General features: G+C 61.2%; 5 protein-coding genes across 13 annotated transcripts; 1 reads left to right on the top strand and 4 right to left on the bottom strand.

The window, feature by feature from the left end:
- Positions 1–3359: 3359 nt before the first annotated feature.
- ZNHIT2 (zinc finger HIT-type containing 2) lies at positions 3360–5099 on the bottom strand. The gene has a single exon (XM_054808258.1). It carries the CDS (start codon positions 4628–4630, stop codon positions 3566–3568), a length of 1065 nt encoding a protein of 354 aa, XP_054664233.1. The 5' UTR covers positions 4631–5099; the 3' UTR covers positions 3360–3565.
- Positions 5100–5240: 141 nt separating this feature from the next.
- On the bottom strand, positions 5241–7209 carry FAU (FAU ubiquitin like and ribosomal protein S30 fusion). Its single transcript, XM_054808262.1, has 5 exons — positions 7136–7209; positions 5921–6001; positions 5684–5831; positions 5527–5582; positions 5241–5399 (listed from the first exon to the last, which is right to left on the bottom strand). Exons 2-5 carry the CDS (start codon positions 5993–5995, stop codon positions 5274–5276), a joined length of 405 nt encoding a protein of 134 aa, XP_054664237.1. The 5' UTR covers positions 5996–6001; positions 7136–7209; the 3' UTR covers positions 5241–5273.
- A 68-nt stretch (positions 7210–7277) lies between these two features.
- MRPL49 (mitochondrial ribosomal protein L49) lies at positions 7278–9507 on the top strand. Its single transcript, XM_054808238.1, has 4 exons — positions 7278–7330; positions 7588–7745; positions 8188–8312; positions 8399–9507. Exons 1-4 carry the CDS (start codon positions 7278–7280, stop codon positions 8528–8530), a joined length of 468 nt encoding a protein of 155 aa, XP_054664213.1. The 3' UTR covers positions 8531–9507.
- On the bottom strand, positions 9506–16253 carry LOC129198708 (pre-mRNA-processing factor 39-like). 4 transcript variants are annotated; one of them, XM_054808244.1, is made up of 14 exons: positions 16048–16201; positions 15393–15691; positions 14906–15031; positions 14524–14642; positions 14260–14427; positions 13785–13971; positions 13578–13685; positions 13328–13492; positions 12278–12404; positions 11357–11625; positions 10780–10964; positions 10596–10670; positions 9803–9923; positions 9506–9728 (listed from the first exon to the last, which is right to left on the bottom strand). In XM_054808244.1, the coding sequence occupies exons 1-14, from the start codon at positions 16151–16153 to the stop codon at positions 9663–9665; spliced, it is 2121 nt and encodes a 706-aa protein (XP_054664219.1). In that variant the 5' UTR covers positions 16154–16201; the 3' UTR covers positions 9506–9662. The 4 variants fall into 4 exon arrangements, 3 of the variants coding, with proteins under 3 accessions (XP_054664219.1, XP_054664218.1, XP_054664221.1); XM_054808243.1 differs by having other exon boundaries at positions 16036–16190; XR_008574513.1 differs by lacking the exons at positions 9506–9728; positions 9803–9923 and having other exon boundaries at positions 11352–11625; positions 16036–16253.
- Positions 16254–16615: 362 nt separating this feature from the next.
- SYVN1 (synoviolin 1) lies at positions 16616–26271 on the bottom strand. Of its 6 annotated transcripts, none has more exons than XM_054808252.1 (16): positions 26255–26271; positions 24364–24509; positions 23811–23903; positions 22776–22928; positions 22645–22693; positions 21903–22006; positions 21664–21790; positions 20837–20936; positions 20683–20748; positions 20188–20304; positions 19847–19998; positions 19367–19504; positions 19161–19274; positions 18901–19087; positions 18630–18760; positions 16616–18504 (listed from the first exon to the last, which is right to left on the bottom strand). In XM_054808252.1, exons 2-16 carry the CDS (start codon positions 24493–24495, stop codon positions 18344–18346), a joined length of 1824 nt encoding a protein of 607 aa, XP_054664227.1. In that variant the 5' UTR covers positions 24496–24509; positions 26255–26271; the 3' UTR covers positions 16616–18343. The 6 variants fall into 6 exon arrangements, with proteins under 6 accessions (XP_054664227.1, XP_054664226.1, XP_054664225.1 ...); XM_054808251.1 differs by lacking the exon at positions 26255–26271 and adding an exon at positions 26156–26232; XM_054808250.1 differs by lacking the exon at positions 26255–26271 and adding an exon at positions 25485–25548.
- Positions 26272–27411: the final 1140 nt, after the last annotated feature.

The raw sequence follows: 27411 nt of genomic DNA, 5'->3' as shown, positions 1-27411 counted from the left end.
GGACTGGGAGAGACTGGGATGGAGGGGGGGGGCGGGACTGGGGGCACTGGGTGAGAAAGGGGGGGCACGGTGGGGGGGGCACATGGTGGGATTGGGGGGGGACTGGGAGGGACTGGGGGCGCACTGGGGGGGGCTGGGGGCACTGGGTGGGAAAGGGGGGGCACGGGTGGAACTGGGGGGGGGCTGGGTGGGAAAGGCGGGGGGGGTTGGAAGGACGCGGGGGGGGTGGAACTGGGATTGCTGGGAGCAACTGGGAGAGACTGGGACGAGGGGACACGGGGCAGGACAGGGGTAACAGCCCCCCCCCCCCCCCCCCCCCCCCCCGTGTCCGTGTGTCCCCGTGTCCGTGTGTCCCCGTTTCCATGCCCCCCCCCCATGTCCATGCCCCCCCCCGTGTCCGTGTCTCCCCCCCCCCGCCCGTGTCCGTGTGTCCCCGTGTCCATGCCCCCCCCCGTGTCCGTGTGTCCCTGTGTCCATGCCCCTCCATGTCCATGCCCCCATGTCCATGCCCCCCCCCCCGTGTCCGTGCCCCCCGTGTCCGTGTGTCCCCGTTTCCATGCCCCCCCATGTCCATGCCCCCCCCCGTGTCCGTGTGTCCCTGTGTCCATGCCCCCATGTCCATGCCCCCCATGTCCATGCCCCCCCATGTCCATGCCCCCCCCCGTGTCCGTGTCTCCCCCCCCGTGTCCGTGCCCCCCGTGTCCGTGTCCCCAGGGGCTGGTGCTGGTGCTGGTGCTGGGGGAGCAGCAGCGGCTCCGGGGGGGCCCCTCGCTGCCCCTCGCGCTGGTGGCGGCCGCTCAGGGGCTCTGGCTGCTGCGGCGCCTGCAGGTGGGGGGGGGCGTGGGGGGGTCCCCGTGGGCGTGGGGGTCCCCAGGGTGGGGGGGGTCCCTCGGGGGGATGTGTGGGACTTGGGGGGGGGGGGACGCGGGGTTGTGTGGCTCCCCCCCCCCCCCCCCCCGCGTGGGGTTTGGGCTCCTCCCGTGTGTGTGGCCCCCCCCCACCGTGGAGGGGTGTGTGAGATTTTTGGGTCACCCTCCCCTCGTGGGTGTGGGGTTTTTGGGGTCCTCCTGTGGGTGTAGGGCCCCCCCGTGGGTGTGTGGCTTTGGGGGGGGGTGTCCCCCGTGGGGGGGGTGTGTGGGGTTTTGGGGTCCCCCCCGTGTGGGGGGTGTGTGATTTTGGGCTCCCCCCGTGTGGGGGTGTGTGATTTTGGGGTCCCCCGTGGGGTTTTGGGCTCCCCCCGTAGGTGTGGGCTCCCCCCGTGGGGGGTGTGTGTGATTTTTGGGGTCCCCCCGTGGGGGGGGTGTGGGGTTGTGGGCTCCCCCCGTGGGGGGGTGTGTGAATTTTGGGGTCCCCCCCCAGGTGCTGCGTGGGGCCGCCCCGCGCGGGCCGGGGGGGTTCGTGGGGCTGTTCGTGGCTCTGGCCTGGCTGCCCCTGGGGGGGCCCCTCCCCGCGCTGCTGCTGCTGCACCGCCCCCGCTGCCTGCCCCTGCCTGCGGCTGCTGCCTGCGCCCTGCTCTACGGTGCGGGGGGACGGGGGGGGGACTGGGGGGGAATGGGGGAACTGGGAGGGGGAATTGGGGGGGAAACTGGGGAGGAATTGTGGGGAATGGGGGAACTGGGGGGGAGAATGGGGGGAATGGGGGGAACGGGGGGAACTGGGGGAAATGAGGGGGGGAATGGGGGGAATTGGGGGGGAAACTGGGGGGGGGAATTGGGGGGGAATGGGGGAGGACTGGGGGGGGAACAGGGGAACTGGGGGGGGAATTGGGGGACAAACTGGGGGGACTGGAATGGGGGAGACTGGGGGGACAACGAGGGAACTGGGGGGTAACGGGGTGCCAAGGGGGTTGGGGGCACTGGGGGGTGTTGGGGCGGGTACTGGTGGAACTGGGAGGATTGGGGGGGGGTGCAGGGGGTGCTGACCCCCCCCCCCAGCCGTGGGGTTCTGGATCTCCCACGGTGCCACGGCCCAGAGGAGCCTCTTCAGCCGCGACCCCCACGACCCCCGTGTGGGCGGTGAGTGGGGGGGGTGGGGGGGCCCGGAGGGGGGGGGGTGGGGGTGTGTCCCCTCCCCCAACCCCCCCTCCCCCCCCCCCCAGGTCTCCCCACGGTGCCCACGGCCACGGGGCGGCTGCTGCTGGCGGGGGGGTGGTGGGGGCTGGTGCGACGCCCCGATCACCTGGGGGAGCTGCTGATGGCGCTGGCGTGGAGCCTGCCCTGCGGTGAGCCCCCCCGAAACGGGGACACCCCCCCGAGATGGAGACACCCCCAGAGATGGGGAGACACCCCCCTGAGACAGGGAGACCCCCAAAATGGGGAGGCACCCCCCAAAGATGGGAACACCTCCCCCCAAAATGGAGAGATTCCCAAACCAGGGACACCCCCTCAAGAACAGGGAGGCGCCCCAAACTTGGGACAACCCCCCCCAAACAGGGAGACACCCCCCCCGGGTGCCTGGGACCCCCCCTGGGTGCACCCCCCCATGCCCCCCCCAGGTGCCCCCCCTCATTCCCCCTGCCCTGGACCCCCCAGGTGCCCCCTCAAAATGGGGTGCCCCCCTGTGTCGTCCACCCCCCCATGCCCCAGACCCCCCCCCCCCCGACACCCTTCTCAATATGGGGTGCCCCCCGTGCCCCCCCAGACACCCCTCTCAATACGGGGTGCCCCCCTGTGCCCCCCCCAGATGCCCCTCTCAATACGGGGTGCCCCCCTGTGCCCCCCCCAGATGCCCCTCTCAGTACAGGGTGCCCCCCCGTGCCCCCCCTGCCCTGGACCCTCCCTGGGTGCCCCCCCCCCGTGCCCCCCCCCCAGACACCCCTCTCAATACGGGGTGCCCCCCCGTGCCCCCCCCGACGCCCCTCTCAATACGGGGTGCCCCCCCGTGCCCCCCCCAGGCCTGGACCCCCCCCTGGCGCTGGTGCCGGTGCTGGCGGGGGCGGCGCTGCGGGAGCACCGGGCGGCCGTGGCCGAACGCCGGTGCCGGCGGGAGCTGGGCTGGGGCTGGGAGCTGCTCTGCCGCCGCGTGCCCCACCGCCTCCTGCCCCACATCTACTGACGCGACCCACGGCGCGACCCACGGCGGCTGGGACCCACGGCGGGACCCACGCTGCGCCCCACAGCAGGACTCAGGTGTCTGCGCCCCACATCTCTGCGCCCCACATCTCTGCGCCCCACATCTCTGCGCCCCACAGCGGGACCCACGCCCCTGTGCCCCACGGCCTCCCTGTCGCTCCTGCCTGCAATAAACCCCCTTTTCTGGCTTCGTCAGCACCCCCAGTTCGTTACCCCCACAACTAATTAGCCCCCCCCCCATTAGCACCCCACATTCCTTAGCATCCCCAGCTCATTAGCGGATCTGGCTCGTTAGGCTTCGGGTTTATTCCTGGGGTAGCGACCCCCCAAAACAGCCCCCGGGGGGCACGTGGTGTGTTTGTTCGTTAGCCCCGTCCCTTAACGAGCCGCTTTCCCAGCACCGGCTCAACCTCCGTTCGTTAATCTGGTTCCTTAACGATCACATTCTCTCCCTCACGCCGTTTGTCCCCGTGCTCGTTAACGAGCGTCGTCCGTTAATCCAACTCCTCGATGAGCTTCTTCTCCCTCGACCCCCGTACTCCGTTAACCCCGCTGCTAACGAGCTCCGCCTCTGTCATGGCAGCGTGAACGCGCCGCGCCTCACCCGCCAGTCGCGCCAACGTCGCCGCCGTCGTCGTCTCCCAGCTCCACGCCAACAGGTACCGACACTTCCGCCGGGCTTTAACGAACCGACGTCGTTCTTCCTCCTCTACATCCCGTTTTCCCTTTCGTAACAATCCTTCCAAATGACCCAAAGCGATGACGACGTCGGCGTTTCCTTCCCCGTCCCGTCCTTCCAAGAGCTGAGCGACGGCCAAAACCGTCCCGGCATCGCCCAAAGGGCATCGTGGGTAACCGGCGGTTTCGGCGTCGTATCGAGCGACGCCGAGGGCTTCGGCGGTGGAGGAGAAAGGACGCCGGGAGCGGAGGGCGGCCGAGACGTCAATGGCGGCGGCGGGGAGTTCGGGGAGAAGCGTCTCGTCGCCGCCGTGCAGGCTGAGGGCGAAGGCGTACGCGTAAAGGACGTTGGGAAGCTGGAAGGGGAGAAGCGGGGAGGGAGGAGGGGCAGGGAGGCTGCTCAGAGGGGGGATGATGGCGGGGAAAGGGGGCGCGGGACCGACCGAGGTTTCCTCCTCCTCTTCTCGGGATTTTGGTGGCTCCACCGCGGGTTTGGGTCGGTCCCGCCGCCACCACCACGGTCTCCAGGGCGGCAGGAGCTTCGCCGCCTCCCCCGAGTTTAACAACCGGTGAAAACCCGCTTGTTCCGCCGGGCTGAGACTCTCCCACAGGTCGCGGCCTACGCATCCACTCGAATCCTCGGCCTCGCGTAGTTGCTGTAGCCGGTGGAAGGCGGAGTCCAGGCGGTGACGGCTCGGCGGGGTATCCCGCTCGGCTTCCAGGGCCTGTAGCACCTGTTCGCGGTAAAAGGCCTCGGCGCAGCCGCCGTGGCCCCGGTAGCAGCTGAGGGAGCAGAGGCGGCGGTTGCAGCGCGGGCAGGTGTAAGGGGCGGCGGCGGCACCGCACAGCCCGCACGGCGCCTCCTCACCGGGCGCCGCCATCTTGGCGAATGACTGTCGTCTCTTCCGGTTCCGCCTCGGGTATTTCCGGTCACGCTTCGGCGCCGCTCGGGGAGCCCTCGGCTCGCCCCGCCCTCGCTTCGGCGCCGCTCGGTAGTGCTCGGCTCCCCCCCACCCTCGCTTCGGCGCCGCTCGGTAGTGCTCGGCTCCCCCCCACCCTCGCTTCGGCGCCGCTCGGCTCGGCTCGCCCCGCCCCCTCTACGGCTCCTCCCACTCCTGCTCGACTCCGCTTCGGCTCTTTCCGTCCCCGCTCGGCTCTCCCCCGCCGTCACTCGGGTATTTCCGGCAGCGCTCGGCTATTTCCGCCACCCCATACAGAACCCCTCTCCAAACACCTGTGCGCTGCTCCCCTCTCATTACCACAACACCCCCCCGCTAATTAGCTCTAATTACCTCTCTCTCGCTAATGAGTGTTCATTAACTGCCCCCCCACCTCCTCAGGGACCCACTTTGGCCTTCGAGGGGGATTGTTTCACCCCCCACCCCACTTAAACTCCTTGAAATTCCCCCCTAAATTAAAGAAAACCCTAAAAACCCCAAACCCACCAAATCCCAAACCAGCCCCCAAAGCCCCAAAAAACCACGAACTGGCCCCAATTCTGCTGCCGTTTACTGAGGCCGGCGCTCAGGAGTTGGCATTGGGCCCCTTCTTCTTGCCGAAGCCGGGGACGACGTTAACGAAGCGGCGGTTGTACTGCATGCGCCGCTTGGCTCGCCCCGTCTTCTTCTTCTTCTTCTCCTGCTTGGCCACCTGAGAAAGAAGGGGGGGGGTGTCCCCAAAATCAAGGGGGGGTCCCCAAAGCCAGGAGGAACCCCCCAGAGCTGAAGGGGGTCACAAAAATCAGGGGGGAGCCCCCCCAAAACCCCCCCGAACTCACCTTGGGGGTCTGGCCCCTCACTTTGCCGGCGCGGGCAAGAGAACCGTGGACTTTCCCTGATGGGGGGGGGGGAAGGAAAACGAGGCGTCAAGGGGCTCGGTTGGCTCGTTAGGCTAACGAACACCCCGGTAATTAGCGGCCCACCCCCCAAACATACCCCCCAGGAGGCGCGTGGAGACCTCCAGGGTGGCAAATTTGGGGAGGGGGCTCTGTCCCAGCACGGTGCCATCGTCCAGGGGGGTCCCGGCAAACAGCAGCACTTGGTCCTCGGCGGGGGGGACGCCCGGCAGCGCCGCCACCCGTGCCTGGGGGGGGGACAGGGACACGGGGGGGTGTCAGTCACCCCAAAAAAGGGGTGTATTTGGGGAGGGGGGGGCACCCCTGAAGGGCTCACCTTGATTTGGGCGACAGTCTCGGTGCCGGAGACCTCGATGGCGTGGAGGGACTGGGCACGGATGAAGAGCTGCATGGTGGGCTGGGGGGGGCAAAAGGGGGGGTTAGGGGGGCCCCCTCCCTAAAAAAAAAAGAGAGACTCCCAGGGAAGAGACGGGGACCCCCAGGAACAGGAAGGGGGGGTGAGGGGCTGTTATTGCTGCCCCCCCAGATCAAGAGGAAGCCCAGGGGTGTCCCAGTCCCTGCGGTTCTGCCCCAGGGGGGGGGCGTTTTGGGGGGCTGAGGGGGGTTTATGCAACCACTCCCCGCCCAAAGCGACTTTGGCTCCTGGCAAAGGGCCGCAGGGACAAAGGGCTGCGATGCCAAGGACGGGGGGGACACGGGCACGGCCCGGCTGGGACGCTGGCAGCGCCTCGGGGGGCACCCACCCCCCCCCAGTTTTGGCCCCCCTTCCTGGTTTTTTGGGGTCCCCCCCAGGGTCTCCCAAGGCCTCTCAGCTGCCCTCCCCGGGCTCCCAGCGCCCCCCCCCCCCCGGGACTCCTGGACCCCCCTGAAACACTCTCAGACCACCCCCCCCAGGCCCCAAATAACCTCCCAGCCCCCCCAAAGCCCCTCAGACCCCCCCACAGGTCTCCTGGACCCCCAAATACATCTCCAGCCCCCCCAAGGCTTCACAGCCCTTCCTAGGTGTTTCAGAGACCCCCCAAAAATCCCCCCACACTCCCCCCAAAACCTCTCAGACTCCCTCAGAGCCCCCCTAAAACCCCTTAGACTCCTCCAAGCATCCCTGACTCCCCCAAAAAAACCTAAAGTCCTGTGAACCCCCCAAAACCCCTTCATACTCACCCAAACACTCTCAAAAACCCCCAGACCCCCCTCAGACCCCCCCAGATCCCCTAAAAAACCCCTCAGACCCCCCAAAGCCCCCCCAAAACCCTCCAGATCCCCACAAATCCCCTCAGACCCCCCCAAAACCTCAGACCCCCCCAGATCCCTCCGATCCCCCCCAAATCCCCTCAGACCCCTCAAAAAAAACCCCCTCAGACCCCCCAAAACCCTCCCTAACACCCCTCAACCCCCCCGGAAACCCCCAAATCCCCCCGAAAAAACCCTCAGAGCCCCCAAAGCCCCTCAGACTCCCCAAGAACCCCTCAGACTCGCCCCAAACCCCCCCAAAACCCCCTCAGCCCCCCCCCGGGCCGCGGCCTCCCCTCACCGTCTCCTCAGCAGCGACCGCGCCGCGGAAAGGGCGGTTCTGCGCATGCGCCGGGGCTTTAGCGGCGGCGCGCTTACGTCACGCGCCCGTGCGTCATTACGTCCGTACGTCCCGACGTCGGGAAGGAGGTGGAGTCTCCAACATGGCGGCGCTGGCAATGGCGGCGGCGGCGGGGCTGGGCCGGCGGCTGCGGGAGCTCGGGGGGGCGGTGGGACGGAGGGGGATGAAGGTAACGGGGGGGGGGATTTGGGGGGGCTGGGGGGGATTGGAGGGGCTGAGGGGAGGGGGGGAGGGGGTCCTGAGGGTAAATGGGGAGGGGGAGGGGCTGGGGGGGCCTGAGGGGGATGGGGGGTCGTGAGCAAACTGGGGGGGAGGGGATGGAGGAGGGGAGTGGGGAGACCCTGGGGGGGAGATGTTTGGGGTGACCACCCCCCCCCCCCCCGTTTTTCCAGACCCCCCCCGCCGCCCCCCCCCTCCCCTCCCCCTCCCCCCCCCCAGGATTCCGACGACGACTTCGCCCTCGTGCAGCGGCTGCTGCCCCCCACCCGCGTGCCCCTCCCCCCCCCGCACCCCACCTACCCCACCCCCTCCGGCTGGAGCCCCCCGAAAGGTCGGTTTGGGGGGGGGGGGCAATGGGGGGGTTATTTGGGGGGCACCGGGGGTATTTAGCTTGGGGGGGCAATAAGGGTTTTTTTTGGGGGGGTATTTAATTGGGGGGGGCTGGGGGGTATTTATTGGGGGGTATTTACCCTCGGGGGGGCAGCAGGGGCACTGGGGGGGCAATAAGGGGGGATTTACCCCGGGGGGGCAATCTGAAGGGGGGGGGATTTATTTTGGGGGGGGCAACAAGGGGGGAAATACCCTGGGGGGGGCAAATGGGGGGGGATTTACTTGGGGGGGGCAATAAGGGGGTTTGGGGGGAGGGGATTTACATTTGGGGGGGGCAATAGGGGCATTGGGGGATTTGGGGGGGGCAATAAGGGTGGGATTCACCCCGGGGGGGGTGTTTAACCCCCTGGGGGGGTCCCACAGTTTCTCGTTGCCCCCCCCAGGGCCCCCCCCGCACCTCCCCTACTTCGTGGCTCGCTCCCGCCTCCACAACTTGCCCGTCTACCCCCGGCTGGTCAAGGGCAACCGGCGCCTGACGCTGCTGCGCCACATCTGGGGCAACATCTGGGTATGGGGGGGGGGGGATTTGGGGGAGGGGGGGCGGGTTTTTGGGGGGCTACCGCAGGGTTTTAACATCCCCCCCCCAACCCGCAGGAATTGGAGCGAGACCTGCGGGAGGATTTGGGGGTGACGGACGTGCAGGTGAACGAGGTGACGGGGTGTCTGCGCATCAGGGGGGGCTGCGAGCACGAGCTGCGGGCGTGGCTGCTGCAGAAGGGCTTCTAGCACCCCAAAATGTCTGGGGGGGACCCCAAATGTCTGGGGGGGACCCCAAATGTACCTGGGGGGCACCAAAATAGCACCAAAGGACCCTGAAATAGCCCCCAAAAAGGCTGAAATTAAGGCGGGAGCCCAAAATTGAGTGGGGAAGGAAAAATGGGGGTGAAAGGTGGAGCCCAAAATTGGGGGGACCCCAAAATATCCCAGAGGACCTCAAAATATACTGGGGGGGCCCAAAAGAGGCCGAAATTAAGGCGGGAGCCCAAAATTGAGGGGGAAAGGAGAAATGGGGGTGAAGGGGAACCCCAAAATATACCAGGGGACCCCCAAAATAACCCCAAAGGACCCCAAAATTAACACGGGAGCCCAGAATTGGGGTAAGACAGTGAAGGAAAAAATGGGGTGAAAGGGAGACCCCAAAATTGGGGCCGGAGTTGCTTATTGAGGGGTGCAGGGGCCCCAAAATGGGGTTAAAGTGTCTCCGGAGAGGAAGGGGCGCCCCAAAAAAAGAGACGTAAACCTGCCGCGACGTGGTGCGTACCCCAAAACTGGGGTCTAAGCCCCCCCATGAGTGGAAGGGGCACCCCAAAATGAGACGTCACCAGGGGGTGTACCCCAAAAATGGAGATGCAACCCCCACCTGTCTGGAGCGGAAGAGGAACCCGAAAAGAGAGACAGAAACCTCCCAGGAGCTGGGGTACCCCAAAAACTGAGTCTGACCCCCTCTCGAGCGGAAGGGGCGCCCCGAAAAAGAGACACGAACCTGCTCTGACACCGCGTGTACCCCAAAACCTGAGTCAAACCCCCTCCTGAGCGCAGGACGTGCCCCAAAAATGACGCAGACCCCGCTCCGACACCGTGTGTACCCAAAACCGGGGTCAAACCCCCTCCTGAGCGGACGACGCACCCCAAAAGCAGCTCCGGCACCGTGTGTACCCCAAAACCAGCATCACCCCCCACCCCCAAATAAACGCTGCCGCATTTATTTAACGTGCTGCCTCTTTATTTACATCGCCCCAGTTGTGAAAGGGGGGGGGGGGGGTGTTCCCCCCCCCCCCAAATGTACAGAAATGGGGTTTTCTGGTTTTTAAAAAAAAAGGGAGTGGGGGGGAAGTTGGGGTTCGGGGGGGACCCCGTCTCAGCTCTGCGAGTAGTACTGGTTGTAGTTCCACGGCGACTGGTAGCTGTAGGCACCGTAGCCGTGCTGGGGGCAGAAAGGGGGGGTCAGAGTCACCCCAAAAGTGCCCCCCCAGCCCCCCCCAGCCCCCCCAGACTGACCTGGTACCAGTAGTTGTAGGGGGTGGAGCCCACGTCCCCCCCCGAGGTGGAAAAGCTGAGGGGACCCAAGAGGCCCGAGGAGTCGTCGGGGCGGAGGCGTTTGTCGTCGGGTTCGTCCGCGCTGCGGGGGGGGGGAAGGGGAAATTGGGGGGGAAATTGGGGGGGATTGCGGGAAAAGAGAAATTGGGGGGAAATGGGGAGAAGTTGGGGGGAAGGGGGAGGAAATTGGGTGAAATTGGAGGGAAAGGGGGGAGATTTGGGGGGAAGGGGGGTAAATTGGGGAGAAGTTGGGTGGAAACGGGAGATATGGGAGAGATTTGGGGGGAATTGCGAGGAAATGCAGGGGGAAATTGAGGGAAAAGAGGTGAAAAGGGGAAGTAGTGGGGGGAAGTTGGGGGAATTGGGGTGAAATTGGGGGAGAAAGGGAAGAATTGGGGGAAATTCAGGGGCAAATTGAGGGAAAAGAGTGAAAAAGGGAAGAATTGGTGGAAATGAGTGAAATTGGGGGGAAAAGGGGTAAAGTTGGGGGAAAAGGGGAGGAATTGGGGCAGAATTGGGAGGAAAAAGCAGAATTGGAGGAAAATTAGAGGGGAATGGAGAGGAATTGGGGGGGAGGGGGAAAAGTTGAGGGGAAATCATGGGGAAAGGGGAGAAATAGGGATTAAAACAGCAAAATCGGGGGATAAACCCGGGTGGGAAAAAAAAGGGGGGGAATAAAAGGGAAAAATCAAGACTAAAAGGAGCAAAATCGGGATTAAAAGGGGCAAAATCGGGACCAGAGGGGTCCCCTCACCCGTTCTCGGGGGCTCTCTTGCGCGCCGCGTGTTGCTTGAGGATCTTCTGGTGCTCGTCGTACGCCGTCAGCAGGCTGGGGGGGAGCGAGGAGAGCTCAGGGGGGGCAATGGGGGGGTCTGGCCTCTTTTTTTTGGGGGCCATGTGGTGTTTTTTGGGGTTTTTCACACCCCCCGGATCCAAACCTGTGTATATTGGAGCCGAAATCCTCGAGGAACTCGACGCGGCGCTGGGAGAAGACGAGTTTGGCTTCGTCGGGGAGGGGGCTGCGCAGCGCCCGCTCGAAGCAGCTCATGGTGTTCCCTTCGTTTTGGCGGACGTCGGCCCCGAATTCCATCTCCAGGAGGTTGGCGTGGAGCCGGGTGTTGTCCTGGACACCCCCAGTTTGGTCAATTTTGGGGGGGGGGATCCCTGGGATTGGGGTGGGGGGGGACCCTGAGGGGATTTAGGGAGCTCCCGGGAAGGTTTTGGGGTCCCCAGTTGGGTTTGGGGGGGACCCCAGGGGTGTCTGTGGAACCCCGAGTGGGATTTAGGGAGTCCTGAGTGGGTTTGGGGGCACCTGAGCTGGACTTAGAGCCCCCGTGGGGGTTCTGTGGGACCCCCAAACAGGATTTACGGTGTGCGCGAAGCCCGAACGACACCCCCAGATCCCCGCGGCTGCATCCCTGGGAGCCGAAATCCCGTCCCGCCGCCCCGGCATCGCCCCCATCCTTTCCCGGGATACTCGTTAGCGGTTCCCTAACGAGCTTTTTTCTACCTCACCGGCTCCTTTTCCAAAGCTTCCACCAAGACCTTGCGAGCTTTGCCGAGGTTTTTCTGGACTTTGCAGGCTTGCCGCGCTAATTTGACGGCGTAGAAGGAAGCGAGGGGCAGCCCCTCGTTAGCGCGCATGGCTTCCAGCAGCAACGCTTCCGCTTCCTCCAGGTTTCCCTGCCGCCGCTCCAGGCTGACGCGGCGCAGCCGGACCATGGCCAAACCCGGCACCGTCTCCTCGAAACAGCGGAGGATGCGGCGGGCTTCGTCCAGGTTTCCTGGAGAGGGGGGGGGAGATGAGGAGAGGAAGGGGGAAGGGGGGGGTTTGGGGGTCCTCAGGTGGTTATAGGGGGTCTCTGGGGGGGTTTGGGGGTCCCCAAGGGGGGGTTATGGGGGTCCTCAGGTAGTTATGGGGGTTCTCGAGGGGGTTGCAGGGGTCCCTGGGGTGTTTTGGGGGTCACTGGGGAGTTATGGGGGTCCCCAGCTGCAGCTTTGTCCCCTCCCGGTAGCCACAGAAGCTGCTTTTTGGGGCTAAACCCACCCGGAGCGTTTTGGGGCGAAACGTGGCCCCTGCGTCCCAAAACCAGGAATATTTTGGGGTGAAATTTGACATCTCAGTCCAAGAACAGAGCGTTTTGGGGCGAAATGCAGCATCTTGGCCCAAAAAAAGGAGCAATTTGGGGTGAAATACGGTGTTTGAGCCTGAAAATGGAGCGTTTGGGAGTGAAACGTCTCTTCCACCCCAAAACGGAAGCGGTTTTGGGTTGAAATCCGTCATCCCGGCCCAGACCTGCATTGTTTCGGTGAGAAATGGGGTGTCTCACCTCACCCCCGAGCCCGTTTTGGGGCCAGCTGTGACCCCCGTGCCCCCAAAAGTCACATTTCCAATCCCTCTGCGCCCAAAATGAGCCGTTTTGGGGATTATTTCACCTTGTTTCTCCTCAAAAGCCGCCCAGAGCAGGTGGATGTTGGGTTTCCTGGGCAGGTGGTAACCGCACGCCCGCTGAAAAACGCTCCTGGCCCCCGTCACCGTGTGGTTTTCCAAATATTTGGTGTACTGTAGGGAAAAAAAGGGGGAAAAAAGGGTCGGAGAGAGGGGAGGGATGGATGGGGGGGAGGGGGGCTGAGGGGGGTTCCCCTCCCCCGCTGTGTTTGGGGGTGGGGGATGCCCGTGGGGGGGGTGAAAAAGAGCAGAAAAAATTAACAGGAAATAAATCAAGTTGGTAAAATGAAAGAAAAAAAAGGGGGGGGGGGGAACACCCCAAAATGAACTGGGATTGTTGGGGGGTGGGGTCTTTGGGGGGGTTATGGGGATTTTTTTGGGGGGTGGGGTGTTTTGGGGGGGAAAGGGGCATGAGGGGGAAACAAAGGGCTTTTTTTGGGGGGGCCGAGGGGGTTTTGGGGGGATGAGGGGGGCTTTTTGTGGGGGCCGAGGGGTGGTTTTTTGTGGGGGCTGAGGGGTTTTTTGGGGGGGTAAAGCATTTTTTAGGGGGATGAGAGGGATTTCTTGAGGGGGATGAGAGGGATTTTTTGGGAGCAGATAAAGGGCAGTTTTTTGGAGGGGTGGGTTTTGGGGGGGATGAGGGTTTTTTGAGGGGGCAAGGTTTTTTTTGGGGAGATGAGGTGGGTTTTTTAGGGGAGGACAAGGGATTTTGGGGGGGATGAGGGGATTTTGGGGGGGATGGGGTTTTTTTTGGGGGAGCAAGGCATTTTGGGGGGAGATGACAGGTTTGGGGGGGCTGAGGGGTGTTCTTTTGTGGGGGATGAGGGTTTTTTTTGGGGGGGTGATGTGTTTTTTGGGGGGATGAGGGGGCTTTTGGGTGGCTTGAGCGTTTATTGGGGGGGTTGAAGCATTTTTGGGGGGGGATGAGGGCAGTTTTGGGGGGGATGAAGGGGTGGGTTTTTTTGGGGGGCCAGGGAGTTTTTTTGGGGTGAAAGTGGGGGTGTGTGGGGGTGCGTGTCAGGTCGCAGCGGACTCACCTTGATCCAAAACTCCTCGTAGAGGGCGCAGGCGATGACACAACGTTCGAAGAGGACGATGGTGCGCTCGTGCGAGCCGGCCGCCATTTCGTAATCCAAATAATCCCGCCAATTCCGTAACTGCGCCCGCTCCAGCGGCTTCACGTGGAAATACGGACGTTTGATCTGCCAGGAAAATCACGGCGAAGGCGTAAAAACGGGGCGAAAGCGTAAGAAGGGGGGGTGGGGGAATCAATCCAACCCTACGTACCCCATCCTCAAAATTCCAGCGTTTGCTGACTTCCGCCTCGTTTTGCGCGTAGATTTGTTGCCGCATGGAAATTACCAGTTCCCGGATTTTTTCCTGGTCTAAATCGCCCTGGGAATTCAACGGGATGCAGGTGGAAAACGGGGGTTCCCCTAGAGATGCCCCCTCTCAAAAAACACACCCCAAAAAACCCCGTTCTTGGGTGTCTACCTGGGTTTCTGCTGCCGCCGCTTTCCCCTCCACGCCGGGGGGTAGATCCTCTCCCGGCGGCGCTTCCGTTCCTTCCGGCTCCGGCGGTTTCGGCACGGGATCGGTGGCCAGTTTGGACTGGACCCAGAGAAGCTCCTCTGGGGATAAAATATCTTTCGGGGGGTTGTGAAGAACGTGTTCCTTAAATCTGGGGGGGGGAAACGGGGGTTAAAAAAGGGGGGATGTGCCACCGGGACACGGAACGGTGACGATGGCCGTGGCGGAGGACTGGGGAAGTTTCCCCGGCACGTCACGGTGTTTTCCGTAGGGATTTTTTTTTTACCACTGTTGATGTTTTCTACAGGGAAATTTAACCGCCGGGATGTTTTAATACAGGGATTTATTTCCCACGGGGATATTCAGGATTTTTTTTTGGGGGGCGTGTGGATATTCTACCTCCGCGGGGGTATTTTCCGAGGCGGAACGGGGTACGTACTTCTCCCAGTGATGGTTGTAGAGTTGCGTGGGCATGGAGAGGACGCGGTCGTAGATACCGGTGACGGCTCGTAAATCCCCCTGTTCCTTTTCCCATTCCACGTAGAGTTCCCATAATTTATCCGAACGGAAATCCATCCCAGCTGCCGCTACTGCCGCTTCAAAAACGCTAAACGAGAAGGACAAAAAAAAAAAAGAAATAAAGGAGAAAGCGGGAAAGATTAACGATGGCGGGAAGCGTTTACAGTTTCATGCGGTGACTTACCCGCGGATTTTTTGGATGGATTCGGGAAGATTCATGTCCAGGGTGGATTGGAGGTAGGAGATGTAATGAATCCATAGATCCATGCTGAGGGGGATGGACTGCAGCCCCCGCTCAAAAACCTGCCGGGACACACACCCTGAGCGTCATCGAGTGTCCCCCTGTGAGATCGGGGAGCCCCAATGAAAAAATGGGGTGAAACAACCCAAAATCCCTCCGGCAGAACTGGAAACGGGTGAAAAATCAGCCGGTGACACCCCAAAACGATTCGGAAATGGCATTTTGACGGCAAAAAGTAGCGTGGAAATGGCGCGGACAGCCCCAAAGAACACCCCGGGGATCCCCAAAAGACCAAAAAGGGGGGGACACCCCAAAAATAACGCACCTCCTCGGTTTCCCGGCTGCAGTCGAAGCGACGTTCCATGTCAGCGTATTTTTTCCAGTAGCCGTAGCAGTAGGGGTAGTGGGCAAAAAAGGCGTCGAAGGCTTTGCGGGCGGCAAAAAGGTGGTTCTGCGGGGGCGGTTTTGGGGTAAAACCAAGCGGTTTTGTGACAATAATAACAACGGGTTAGCGTTAGGGGTCTTCTAGGGATCCATGTGTTACTTGAGATTAACAATTACGCGGCAGAAATTAATTCCATCGCGAGGAAAACCGGCCCCGGGTGGTGGATTCCACATGGTTTGTGCCAGGGTGAGTTTTAATTAGGGTTTTAACGAGGCTGGTGGCTCAGGCTCAGTTTTAACAAAGACTTTAACAGAGCTGGTAGCTCAGGCTGAGCTTTAACGAAGGTTTTAACGGGGCTAGGGTATCGGGGCGAGTTTTAATTAAAGTTTTAACGAGGCCATCAAGCTTTAAGAGCGACTTTAATTACCTCTTGCTCGACGTACTGCAGGAGCTCGGTCCAGGCGGTGAAGTCGTGGGGGTTGCTGCGCGCCGCCTGCCAAAACTTCTCAAAATCGAGGGGGTAGGTGGGGGTGGGCTCCTCCGCGGGGGGTTCGGGGTCCCGGGGGGGTGGGGGCTCCTCGGGTGCGACCGGGGGGGGCTCCTCGGGCTCGGGGGGGGCGATGGCGGAGCCGTTGCAGCTCTGTGGGATTGGGGGGGGGGCGGCAGCGTCGCTCTGTTCCTCCTCGGGGGGGGTGGGGGCCGGGGGGGGCAGCTCGGCCACGGGGGCTGCCGGGGACACACACACACACGATAACGCACCGTTAACGATGGGTGCCCTCACCCCACGGGTGGGGGGGACCCCCAAGTCCTCGTGACCCTCTGGCGCTACCCCCCCCTTTGTACCCCACTGCACCCCCATCCCGCCCCATTAATCCCAGCCCCCCGTAATTACTCCCCACAAGTCCCACCTGCCCCCAGACCCCCCCTCAGCCCCACAGCCCCCTCCCCAGCTCGTTCCCCCCCCCAAATCCCCTCAGCTCCCCCCCGCTTTACCTCACCTCACCCCCCAACACTCCTCCCCCCGCCTCACCTCAGCGCCCAGGCCCCCCCAAACCCTCTCCCCTCCTCACCCTCCGGCTCACCGGGGGTCCCGGTGTTGCCGGTGCCGCCGTCTCCGCCGTCCCCCAGCGCTCCCTCGGCCCCACCGCGGCCCGGACTGGCCGGAGCCTCCGGCCCCTCCGCCGCCATCTTGTCACTCCCCCGGCACAACGCGCATGCGCGGAGCCGGGAACCCGGATGAAGAAACCAACGAGGGCGACAGGGCAGAGCGGCGACCGGGGGGAGCAGCGCCACCTGGAGGGCGGGAGGAGCCCTAGAGACGAGGCGTACGCCATAGAGACGAGGCGGCGGGCTAGAGAGACTTCCGGTTTCCTCTTCCAAAACCATAGAGATACGGCGGGGAAGAGAGGCCAGAGCGGCCAGGAGGCTTCGTGACAAGCGTTGAGATTTTCGGAGGGGGAAACCGGCACAAGGGGCTCTTGAACGACCATAGAGACACTGGGGGAAGACAGAGCAGAGCGGTCAACTGGCTCTTGACCAACCACAGGGGAAGGAACCGTAGAGGGGGAACCACGGTTGAGCGACCACAGAGACCCAGTAGCGTGCCTAGAGCGGCCAACCACCGTCTTTGACCAAGGGAAGAGCACCGAGCTTTACTGCAACCTTTATTCCGGTGTATTTACAATTAAGCTATTAAAAATTTATACATTATTTACAAATTAAATAATTCCTCCAATGCCAACGCCACCCGAAAGAGAAAGGAAATGGTTTTGGGGTGAAAGGGAGCCCAATTGCCTGCGTGCCTTTGTTCCCTCCCCCTCCCCGTGGTTTCCACCCCAAAACGCAGGAAATTTTGAGGAATCCACCAAAAAAAACCCAACGTCAAACAGAACCGGCCACAAAAGGTCACGATTTTGGCTCAAAATGTTTAAAAAAAAAAAAAAGTTTTAAAAAATCAACTCCTTGCAGTTCTCCCATCACTGCTTCGTTATTGCGAAACTCCTCGTTAATATGCTCAAGTTTGGGGCAACGAGAGCCAAAAATTTAAAGGGAGAAGAAAAAAAAAATAAAATCAGCCTCGTTACCAAAAATAATCATTCCCGCTCCTCCCCGCCTTAAAAAAAAAAATAAAAACCACCCGCCACCAGCTCCTTACTTCACGCCGTCCTCGCCGCCGCCGGTTTTGGTGCAAAAAAAATGCCGTTTTCTGCCTCAAAACGCTCCAGTTGCCGCCGTCTCCGAACGCGGTTTTGTTTATTTCCCTGAGATATTTGGGCTCCTCAAAGCCCTTTTCGGTTCAAAGAGGCACTGAAGAGTCGCGGCGTTCCTGGAGCGGGGAAGAAACGCGGTGGAAGAGGCGGCGTCACCGCAACTTTTTTTTTTTTTTCCAGCAAAGGCGCCGGCGGCGCCGCACCAACACGGCGTCGCTTTGCCGGCGAAGGAAACGAGGTGAAAATTTGGCGGTCGGGAGGCAGAAAGTGACCAAAGGAAACAAAAAAAAACCAAACCCAACCCAAAACCCAACTCCCGGCACCGTCGGCGAGGTGAAACCAGTAAAAACCAGTTTGGGCGCGCCGCGGCACCAGTAAGGGACTGGTTGGGGTCAGGCGGAGGATTTAGGGGTTTATTAAGTTGCTGGGCGGTGCCGGATAGGCGCCGATCGGCACCGTGGTTCCCCCAACGGGCTTCAAAGGGGGGAAATATTTCGGTGTGGGAAGCGGCTTTCCTGGGGGGTGAGGGGTTAATACTGTTAACGAGCTCGTTTGCTAACGAGGGGGTGGTTGGTGAAAGCCGGGGAGGGCACCCCAAAGTCCCCGGTAACCCAGTAAAGCGGTGGCAACTCGAAGCCGACGCAGCTCGAGGCGGTTTTGGCAGCGTCGACGCCGCCGGTGACAACCCGCTCTGCCGCCGGGAGCGCCCAGAGAAGATTCTGGGTTAAAAATGGGCAATTTTGAGCAATTGCAAGCGGTGCCGGCACTCGCTCGATCACCGTCTCGCTGCGATCGAGGCCCCTGTCCTTAATTACCGCCCCGAACGGGCGCGGTTACCCCAAAACACACAACCGCCGGCTCCAAAACACGCACCGGATCCTGGCTCGCTGGAGAGGTAGAGACATTTGGGGTGAAAACAGGGAAAAATGGGTCAAGAAACGTGGCTGCTTGCCGCGGTGCCGCAGAAAAAGGGCCGGCAATGTTTTAGGGGCGCCAACAGGCGTAGCCGGGAATCGGTTTTGCTTCCCGACGGGGGTTTTGGTGGAAAACGGGGAAAACAAACAAAAAAAATTGCAGAAGAAGAGGCGCTGTCCGGCTCGTGGCATCCGAAGGTTTTGGCACCCCCGGAACGGCAACCGCGGCGCGTCCGCGGCACAACCGGCGGGTGTCAATGCGAGGCTGCCGACGGTGACGCCAGTTTCTGTAGCCGGCGGCGGCGGAGCTCCGCCGTGTCGGGTTCGTCCAGCGAGGACGAGCCTTCGCCGCCATCCTCTTCCTCCTCTTTCTCCGGCACGGTGAAGCCTTCGGCGCCCGTCGGCACGGTGGGATCTGGGAAAGGGGAAAGGCACCGGTTTAGCGTCCGGTAAACCCGAGTCCAGGATTGGTGTTTTGCCGGGAGACGGGCACCCCGCTTCCCCCCACGCCGGCGGTCTCTCCGGGGGTTCCTCACGCACCGGCGGCAGCCGTGGAGCCGGCGTCGGCGGTTGCGGTTGCCGAAGCGCTGCCGGGCGAGCCGAGGGGGGTGGGCTCCTCGGTGGGGGTCTCACGGGCAGAGGGCGGCCGGGCAGCTGCAGGCCGGGGCGACCTGGCGGAAAAAATTAAACAATAAATCCAAAGTTCAGGCAATTTGGGGGATTTTTTTAGGCAGGGCGCGGCTTTGCCGTAACCAAATCTTGCCTGCGATGCCCCCGATCCCTCCCCCCTTTTTTTTTCCGGCAACGTTACCCGATGGTGGCCAGGACCGTCAGGTATTGGTTGATCTGCACCATGGCGGCATCGAGGAGCGTGTGGATGTTCTGCAGGCACTGTAACCGCGCTTCCAGGTTTTGCCGATCGTGGCCCTCCATGGCTCGAAGTTCTTCCTCCGTCAATCCGGCAAAGCCGGCCGGCGGCACCGGCATCGGCGGGAAACCTGCGGTGAGAAGAGGGGTGAGGGCAGAGTCCGGCGGTAGAGGGTGAACCCCAAAAATCTTTCCCCGTCTTACCGAAGAGGGGCGGCCACGGCATTCCCATCCACGGCGGTGGGAAAGGAAGACCCGGCACTGTCCCTGCCGCCACGGTTTCCGATCCGGCGTTGGCGGCGTCACCGGGCCTGGCGGCTGCGGCAACAAGAGGGACGGTGAGGGCAGCAGGGGAGGAGGGAGCCCCGTTTCGGCGGTGCCGACCCCTCGAATTTCAGGAGAAAACTCACCTGAAGCGGCGCTGGAGCTCGGCGTGGCGTTTTCGGTGCCGCCGGGAGGTTGAACGCCGGGAACTGGCGGGAAGGGACCAACCGGCGGCCAGAAGGGAAACATTCCCGGGGGGAAGGGGGGAAGGATTCCCTGGGGAACTGTGGAGGGAGTAGAGGGCGGTGAGAGGCCCCAGCGCCCAAATTTCCTTCACCGCAGCCAGCCGGAACACGCCAGGTCACCGGTTTGGTGCTGCATAACCGGGCTTAACCGCGCCGGCAGGAGTTTCCCCGGACAGACGCCATCGCAGGCGGAAATACCACCGGCTCGCGCCGCCGCCTACGGGGACTTCACCTCCCACCCCTTTTCTCTGGCTGTTTGTTCCTCCAGTGCCGTGGTCAACAACCCCGGCACGGCTTAACCGGCGCGGTGACGGTTAACCGGCGGTTGGTAGCACCCATCTCGTCGCCAAGGGGTGATACCGGGGCGCAAAGGAGACTCACAGTTGGGGGGCTGGGGAACCTGGGGGGGTTGCGGAGGTGGCGGAGCTTGCTCCGGTGGTTCGGGAGGCGGCTGTGCCGGGAGGGAAGCCCGGAGAATGTCCATGCGGCAGGTGGGACACGTCTGCTGGCGCTGGAACCACGACCGCAGGCAGCTGGACAAGAGACGGACACCGTTAACCACACGACGATGTCACGGCGGGGGACAAAGACCTCCCCAAAACACCCCCGACCACCGCAACCGCCGAACGAGGGCCGTTATTTCACCACCGGGAAAGCCACCCGCTGGGAATGCCAAAAAAACCCGGCCGGGGAACGTCTGGCGCCTCCTACCCCTCACCCACCTGGTGTGGAAGATGTGGTTGCAAGGCAAACGCTTGGCGCCCGTCACCATCTCCTCGCGGCAGATGATGCAGACGTTGTCCATGGCCTGTAGCTCTTCCGGCGTGGCGTCGGGGTAGCTGCGCGGGGAGAACGAGGTGGAAGAATGCCAGAAAAAAAAAGAAAAAAAACCAACCCCGAAATAACACCAAACCAACCCTTCCCGCCATTTTTGGGGAGTTCAAGGGAGACTTGGGAAGTCCACCGCCAGCCAACCCTTCCTCCTTCACCGTTCGCCACCAGATTTTTGGTTAAATGAAGGTATTTGGCAGGAGGAGCTCGAGATATCCACGACCCTTTTGCTCTACAGGTTCCTTCCAACCTCTTTCCCGTACGGCAAACGAGGCGTTTTCCTCAAATTTGAGGGTTTTTTAGGTGGATCCCACCTCGAAAGTGACCAGCGAGGAGCTGAAAGCGCCCAGGGAAGGGGTGGAAACCGCGTTCTCCGCGTCACTCACAGCGTGTTCATGTTGCGGATGGCCCGGCGGGACATGATGGCGTCCGTCACCGCTTTCTTAAACTGCCTGGAAGAAGACGAGGAACCGGTGGGATGAAACCCACCGCGTGCCGGCAACCGTGCCGGCATCGGAGACCGCGCCGAAGTCAACTCACCTCATCGCCAGGTACATGGGGCGGATGGCGAAGAGCGGGAAGGTGTGGACTTTGATCATGATGGTCATGAAGGCCATGTAGAGGAGGACTTTGATGAAGCCTGGGGGAAAGAAGCACATCAGGGTCTTGCTCTTGGGCAACCACCGGTTGCGTGAGACCTCCAAGGTCATCAGGGTCTTGTTCTCGGGCAACCACAGGTTGAGTGAGGTGGGACGGAACCTCCAAGGCCGTCTGGTCCAACCATCTGCTCAAGTAAGTCACCAAGAGCTGCTTGTCCAAGGCCGTGACCCAACAGCTTTTGAGTATCTCCAAGGATGGAGATGCCACCACCTCTCTGAGATGAGTCCCAGCTCCCTCAAGCCCCCCAGGACACCGTTGCCCCTTGCACTCCACCCCAGTGTCCACCAGAACCCTCAGCTGAATCATTGCCCAGCGTATGCTTGTGCCGGGGGTCACTGGACTTGGCCCATCTCTTTGTTGAACCTCTTGAGGTTCTCCTTGGACCATTTCTCCAGCTGGACAAGGTCCCTCTGGATGGTGGCATGACCCTGTGGTGCCTCAGCTGCCATCTCCTGGTTTGGTATCACCGGCAAAGCAGCCGAGGGAACGCTCTGCCCTGTCATCCAGATCGTTAGCAAAGATGGATCAGACCTTCAGGTGCTGCTTGAGCACCACCAAGACTTCCCTCCTTCGTTGATTGATAGTTAATTGAGCTTCAGAACAACGTATCAAGCTTTCTCGGGTCCCCAAAACCCCAAAATTGGGTGGGATGAGAAGAAAAAAAGGGTGGGGGGAAAAAAAAAAAAAAAAAAGAGAGGACAACGCACCCGTGAAGAGCTCCGTGTACAGCATGTAGACAGCTTTGCTGTCCCAAGGGTTCTCGTTCTGCAGGTCGATGGAGTGTAGGACGTACTTGATGAAGATGGTGAGGACCATGGTCATAAGGATAGCGTACTGCAGGGAGGAAGAGCGCGGTAGGACACGACAACCCGGTCAAGGAGTCGGTTGTCCGTCCCGGGGATGGAAGCAGAGGTTTGTCTGTCCCCAAGGAGAAGTCACCTCCTACCTCAAAGCCAAAAACGAGCTGGACGGAGGCTCCTCGTGTGAGGATGCTGTGGTACGCGTGGTTAACAAAGAGGAAATCCAGGATTCCCAGGAGAAACATCAGGGCTGCGGGAGGGGAAAGAAATCGGGATGATAGGATAACGAGGAAAGGAGATAACGAACCTCGAGGTGTGTGTGGGACCTCCCCAAAAAATAAAGCTCCGAGGGTCGCACCCCGAAAACGTAGCCCACCAAAAGAGCGGGACCCTCGAAGAGTGTCGGTTCTGGGGTGGGGCTAAACAGCTCTGTGCTAACGGAAAGCTGAATTAACGCACCCCGCTAATGAGGCTGGCTCGTTTGAAGCCCCCTCTGCTTCGTGCCACATCTTGTGCCCTCGCGTCTCACAAAACCCCCCTTAATTCCTTCCGAAAACGATTCTTACGTCCCTAAATTCTCCGAAGCCAAAAATATTTTTTGCTGTGGATCTACCTTCGTATTTTTTCCCCACCCGGCAAAACCAGAGCTCGTTAAACCCCCACCAACCCCATCCTACTCCCTCTGCGGCCCCGCTAACGTTCCCTCGTTAACGAGACTACCCTGATAAGGTTTATCAAGCACCGACGGTCGCACGCTCAGCTGCACCAGGTTCTTTCCCGGTCGTATGCAAATACGTTGCCAAAATTATCTTTCCTGACCAGCTGCCGGCAAATGGCAAAACGCCCGCGCAGGACCCGGAAAAAAAAACCCCAAACCAAAATACTCACAGACGATACGGAAGTGGAAGAGCCAGGAGATGTTTGGGCTCCTTTCCATCTGCAAAAGAGGCAGAAAAAACCTTGAAGTTTTACCAAAAAAAGGCTTTTTTACGCCCGTTTTCTCACCACCCGGCGCTCACAAAGTCCACCCGGTCTTCAGCCAACCAGTGGAAGCACTTGAGGAAGAGGAGGAGGGTGAAGAGGGCGACGAAGCGAGGGCTGAAGTCGTCCCTGAAGACGGTGAAGGCCAGGCAGGTCTCCGTCACGGCGTACCACGACCGCTCGAGGAGGTGCTGCGGGACGAGGGGGGGGGCGGTGAGGTGGGGGGCTTCCTCCCAGCCTTCGCACCCTGGTTTTGAACCCAAAACGGCGGTGGGGTTTAAAATTTCCCTCCCAAAATTGTGCCCGAGGCCCTTCAGGGTCCAAAATCTCCCCAAAATGGCACCAAAGGCCTCTCGGGGTCCACAACATCCCCCCCCAAATGGTGCCAAAAGCTTCTCGGGGCCCAGATTCACCCCCAAAATGGTGCCCAAGGCCTCTTGCAGTTCAAAATGCCCCCAAAAATAGTGCCAAAAGCCTCTTGGGGTCCAAATTCTCGCCCAAAATGACACCAAAGGTCTCTCAGGGTTCAAAATTCCCCCCCGCCAACATGGCACCAAAGGCTCTCAGGGTCCAAAATCTCGCCAAAAGCCTCTCAGGGCTCAGATTCACCCCCAAAATTGTGCCCAAGGCCTCTCAGGGTCCAAAATCCCCCCCAAAATGGTGCCAAAAGCCTCTCCAGGACAGATTCTCCCCCCAAAACAGTGCCAAAAGCCTCTCAGGGTCCAAATTCTCCCTAAAAAATAACACCGAAGGCTCTCAGGGTCCAAAATCTCCCCCAAAAATGGCAACAAAGGCCTCTCGGGGCCCAAATCTCTCCCCCAAATGGTGCCAAAGGCTTCTCGGGGCCCAGATTCACTCCCAAAATTGTGCCCAAGGTCTTTTGGGGTTCAACGTCCCCTCAAAAATGGTACCAAAGGCCTCTCAGGGTCCCAAACCCCCCCCAAACCCCTCAGTATCCGCCTGTCTCTCTGGGCTTTAACCCCCTCCTGGCAGCACCGATGCCACCTCTGGCGCCGACAACGGATCTACCCGTCCCCATCCCCGAATTTAAACTGTTCCCCGCCGTCGCTCACCTCCATCTCCGCTGCCCTCAACTGCCCGAAAAACACTTTGCCCATAAATTTACCCAGGAGGAAAACCAACACGAAAGCCTGGATGTAGAGAACCTGTAGAGAACAGAGCGGAAAAGAGACGATGCGGAAGATGCCGCGGCGCAGCCGAATCCTGTTTCAGCGACAAACGGACGCAGGGGAGGGTTTGACGTCACGAATTTGGGGATGGAAGAGACAGCTATCAGGTACCGGCTCGACCCCAACCCCGTTTTGGGACTAGGGGAGGTGGCAGCGGCGTCTTCCCACCCTCCCCATGTGCCAACCGGCATCGCAGCAGCCGTCGGCGCAGGCGCTCGCGCTCCCCAGGGGTTCCCCGGCATTTTCGGTGAGCACCGTTAAACAGAAAATGGGTCAAACGACCCGTTTCGGTCACCAAAAGCAGAAGTGAGCTGTGACGAGAGCTCCCCTGCGCTTCACCGCGAAGCTGCCGCGCGAGCTGGGAGGCTCGCTTCCCCCCACCCCCGCCTCTGGTCATGCAGGTTAATTATCCGCCGCTAATGAACTGGATACTTACAGCCATGCTGGGGCTGGATTTGGTGAGATAAACCACGGTGGGATAGAACTGGTGCTTCAGGTAATAGGCGTGAGCCACCACCGCCGTCGTCAGCGCCAGGCTCCCCGCCATCACCACCGCCGTGCAGAGCATCTCTCCGGCTCCGCCTGACATTAAAAACCATCAAATCTGGCCAAAAAAGGTTATCTTCACTAAAAAACCCCTGAACTCCACCGTTCAACGTAAAATCAGGGATGAAATGGCCACCCTCGTGTCTTCAGAACGGGGTCAATTCCCTTTTTGGGGCGATTTCTGAGGTCATCAGGAAAACAAAACCCAAACGCAGACGATGCCACCAACGAGTCGATTTTGGTTTTTTTAAACCCACTAACAATTCCTGAAAACCACACAGCTTCAAACGGAGCTTACCTGCCCCAAAAGCATTCTCTGGCAGCGCCGCCAACCCGTGCCCTACATACTCGGCGTCCCCAAGTCCCTTCTCCCATGTCCCCAGATGTCATCTCCTAGTCCCCAACTCTTCCCTGCGTACCACCTCCTTGTCCCCACGCCCTCTCCCTTCCCGCAGCAGGGGCCGGAGCCCCCCTCTGTGTCTCCCCCCACCCTCCCCCAGCCCGGTGTCCCCCTCCCACTCCCTCAGGTGACAGTCCACCCCTCCTCCAGTGCCCCCCCATCTCCTGCTCCCTCCCCCCCCCAACTTGGTGCCCCCACATCACGTCCCCTGTTTCCCCTCACTCAACAGACCCCCACCCCCCCTGTCGTCCCCCCCTTGGTGTCCCCAACGTCCCCCCCTCCGTGTCCCAGACCTCCAGGTGCCCCACGTGTCCCCCCCATCATGTGTCATCCCCCCCACCACACTCAGGCCCCAACTTTCACGCCCCTCGTCCCCCTGAGCGTCCCCATGTCCCCCTTCCCCTCTCAAGTCACCCGTGCCCCCCCCAGCCCCCCTCACATGCACCCCCACCCCTCCACATCCCCAACTCCACCCGGGGCCCGAGATGTCACCGGCCCCCCCACGTCCCCCCGAGCCCCCCCTTTCGTTCCGGTTCCCCCTCAAGCCCCCCCGCCGCTCCCCCCTCCCTCAGGCCCCGGTGTTATCGTGTGTCCGTCCCCCCCCCACTCACTCGGATCGGGCCCCGCCGCCGCACCGGGCCGGCCCCCCCCCCCCGCCTCCGGCCGCTCCCCTACCGGAAGCGCCTCAGCACGCGACACCTCACTTCCGCCCGGGCTGCACCACCCGCTGCCCGGGGGGTGTGTGTGTGTGTGAATCCGGGTGGGGTGGATGTCACTTCCCCGCTTCTCCCACCTCACTCCGCTCCCCCATAACGGCTCCGCCCGAGGCAGATGCTGACGGTCCCCCTTCCCCACCTGCCCCCCCACGCGCGGCGTGGAAACCCACGAACCTCCCCCCAAACCCACTGGGCTTTCCACCCCCCCTATCGCCCGCACTTGGTACGGCCCGAGCTGCTCCGCAGCCGGAGGCTAGGTGGGCGGGAACGCCAGGGGTCCCGTGTCTCGCTCTCATTGGCCGGCCCCCGCGGCGCTCGTCCAATCAGAAAAATCCCCCGCGGAGAGCCGCTTAATGAGCGGTTGTTGCTAGGGGAGGGGCGGCAAAGGGGCGATAAGTTGCGCTCGGCCTCAGCCTTCTCCGCTTTCCCCTCACGGCGCGGTCTTGGCGGGGGAAACAACGCCCCGTTCCCCCCTTGACGGGCTAGTAAGCCCTCAGTCCCCCTCAGCCATCTGGGGAGACCCAAATTGAGCGGGATTTGCCTTTTTCTTGGCCCCTTTTTCATACCTCGATGGGTTTGGGTTCCCTCTAGGTGTTTCGCAGCCCTTTTCCCGACCTTTTTTCCTCAGAACCGCTTCCCCCCCCCCCAAAAAAAAAATCTCTCACCCGGCCCCCGCGGGGAGTAACGCACGCTGTGCCGCCAACCCGCCCCACCCTTCACACTTGTCCCCCCCCTCACAGAGCCCAGCCTATCAGCAACGCCTCCTCCGCCGCTTCACGCCTTCGATTGGCCAGCATCGCCCACCGTCCCGCCTTTCCGTCTTTGACGGGCAGCGGCGGGTGAGGGCGTGGAGAGCAGGGGGAGGCAGCCTCTTCCTTCTCCGCCTTCTGATTGGCTGGGGTCGCGGGCGTGTTGTCTATAAAAGGCGACGCCTGTAGGGGTGGGGTTAATTTGGCTCCTCCCCTACGTTGCTCGCGCCGCTGCTCTTTGCGCGCTCTGCTGAGGTGAGAGGAAAAGGGCGGGAAAAGCGGTTAGGCGCAGCGAGGCGGCGTCGTTTCGCCCCGAGGTGATTTTTTTTTCTTTTCCCCCTTTTCCACCGTTTCTGAGGTGAAAAAGTGGGCGCCATGAGGTAAAATTTCTTCCTCCTGCCCAGTTTGCTGAGGGGAGACTGGGCGTTGATATGTTCAGGTAAAAACCACCCTGAAAATCCTTTTTTTTTTTTTTTTCCCCCCTTGATATGAGAGGGAGCAGTGTGTCGTGGTGCCTCACATCTGTTGTAGTGAAGGAAGAGGGGTTTTAGGGGAACGCGGAGGGGGAATTTCAAGCTCTGAGGGCTCTGCTGTCCCCGGATTTTGTGTCTGTTTAATTCTGCCTTGGGATCCAAGGGGAGGTGAAATTTCCCTTTTAAATGTTCTTTTGATTTGCTTGGTAAAACCTCCTGAGGAGGGAGAGGGAGGGGGAGGAGAATTATACACCTTTTACCTCATTGAAGCAAAATTTTGTTGCCCCGAGCACAAATTAACTGTTTTAAGCATAAGGATACGCTAATGTAGGAGTAAAAATGGTTTTCTTTATATATAAACATATACATATAAAATCTGTAGCGGGTTTTGAGAAAATCACCACAAAGCTTTGCATCCCAAGGAGGTGGCAAGCTATGCCTGGGTGATGATAATCCTACCAAAGTGCCCTAAAAAGAAAAATTAAAAAGAAGAGATTTTTTTTTAAAAAAGCTATTTCTTTACTAATTTTCAGGGTAGCTGTTGAGCAGCTGTGAGGGTAAGGTGTCCTCTCACTGCAGTGCTTGTTTGTTTGAGGATGG

The sequence above is a fragment of the Grus americana genome, chromosome 35 (genome assembly GCF_028858705.1).
Source record: "Grus americana isolate bGruAme1 chromosome 35, bGruAme1.mat, whole genome shotgun sequence".
Taxonomy (NCBI): Eukaryota; Metazoa; Chordata; class Aves; order Gruiformes; family Gruidae; genus Grus; species Grus americana.
Note: the sequence above shows the minus strand (reverse complement) of the source record. Positions and strands in the feature narration are given on the sequence as shown.

Excerpts from the sequence above, each read along its gene's own strand:
- ZNHIT2 (XM_054808258.1), bottom strand. The coding sequence starts at position 4,630 with ATGGCGGCGCCCGGTGAGGAGGCGCCGTGCGGGCTGTGCGGTGCCGCC.
- FAU (XM_054808262.1), bottom strand. The coding sequence starts at position 5,995 with ATGCAGCTCTTCATCCGTGCCCAGTCCCTCCACGCCATCGAGGTCTCC. Across the intron at positions 5,832-5,920 it reads AGACTGTCGCCCAAATCAAG|GCACGGGTGGCGGCGCTGCC; the intron begins GTGAGCCCTTCA and ends TCCCCCCCCCAG. Across the intron at positions 5,583-5,683 it reads CTCCACGCGCCTCCTGGGGG|GGAAAGTCCACGGTTCTCTT; the intron begins GTATGTTTGGGG and ends CCCCCCCATCAG.
- MRPL49 (XM_054808238.1), top strand. The coding sequence starts at position 7,278 with ATGGCGGCGCTGGCAATGGCGGCGGCGGCGGGGCTGGGCCGGCGGCTG. Across the intron at positions 7,331-7,587 it reads CTGGGCCGGCGGCTGCGGGA|ACCCCCCCCGCCGCCCCCCC; the intron begins GCTCGGGGGGGC and ends CCGTTTTTCCAG. Across the intron at positions 8,313-8,398 it reads ACATCTGGGGCAACATCTGG|GAATTGGAGCGAGACCTGCG; the intron begins GTATGGGGGGGG and ends CCCAACCCGCAG.
- LOC129198708 (XM_054808243.1), bottom strand. The coding sequence starts at position 16,153 with ATGGCGGCGGAGGGGCCGGAGGCTCCGGCCAGTCCGGGCCGCGGTGGG. Across the intron at positions 13,493-13,577 it reads GCTGGAATTTTGAGGATGGG|ATCAAACGTCCGTATTTCCA; the intron begins GTACGTAGGGTT and ends TTTTCCTGGCAG. Across the intron at positions 10,671-10,779 it reads TTCGGCTCCAATATACACAG|CCTGCTGACGGCGTACGACG; the intron begins GTTTGGATCCGG and ends GCTCCCCCCCAG.
- SYVN1 (XM_054808248.1), bottom strand. The coding sequence starts at position 24,516 with ATGTCAGGCGGAGCCGGAGAGATGCTCTGCACGGCGGTGGTGATGGCG. Across the intron at positions 23,904-24,363 it reads AATCCAGCCCCAGCATGGCT|GTTCTCTACATCCAGGCTTT; the intron begins GTAAGTATCCAG and ends TGTTCTCTACAG. Across the intron at positions 19,275-19,366 it reads GAGCTCCAGCGCCGCTTCAG|CCGCCAGGCCCGGTGACGCC; the intron begins GTGAGTTTTCTC and ends TTGTTGCCGCAG.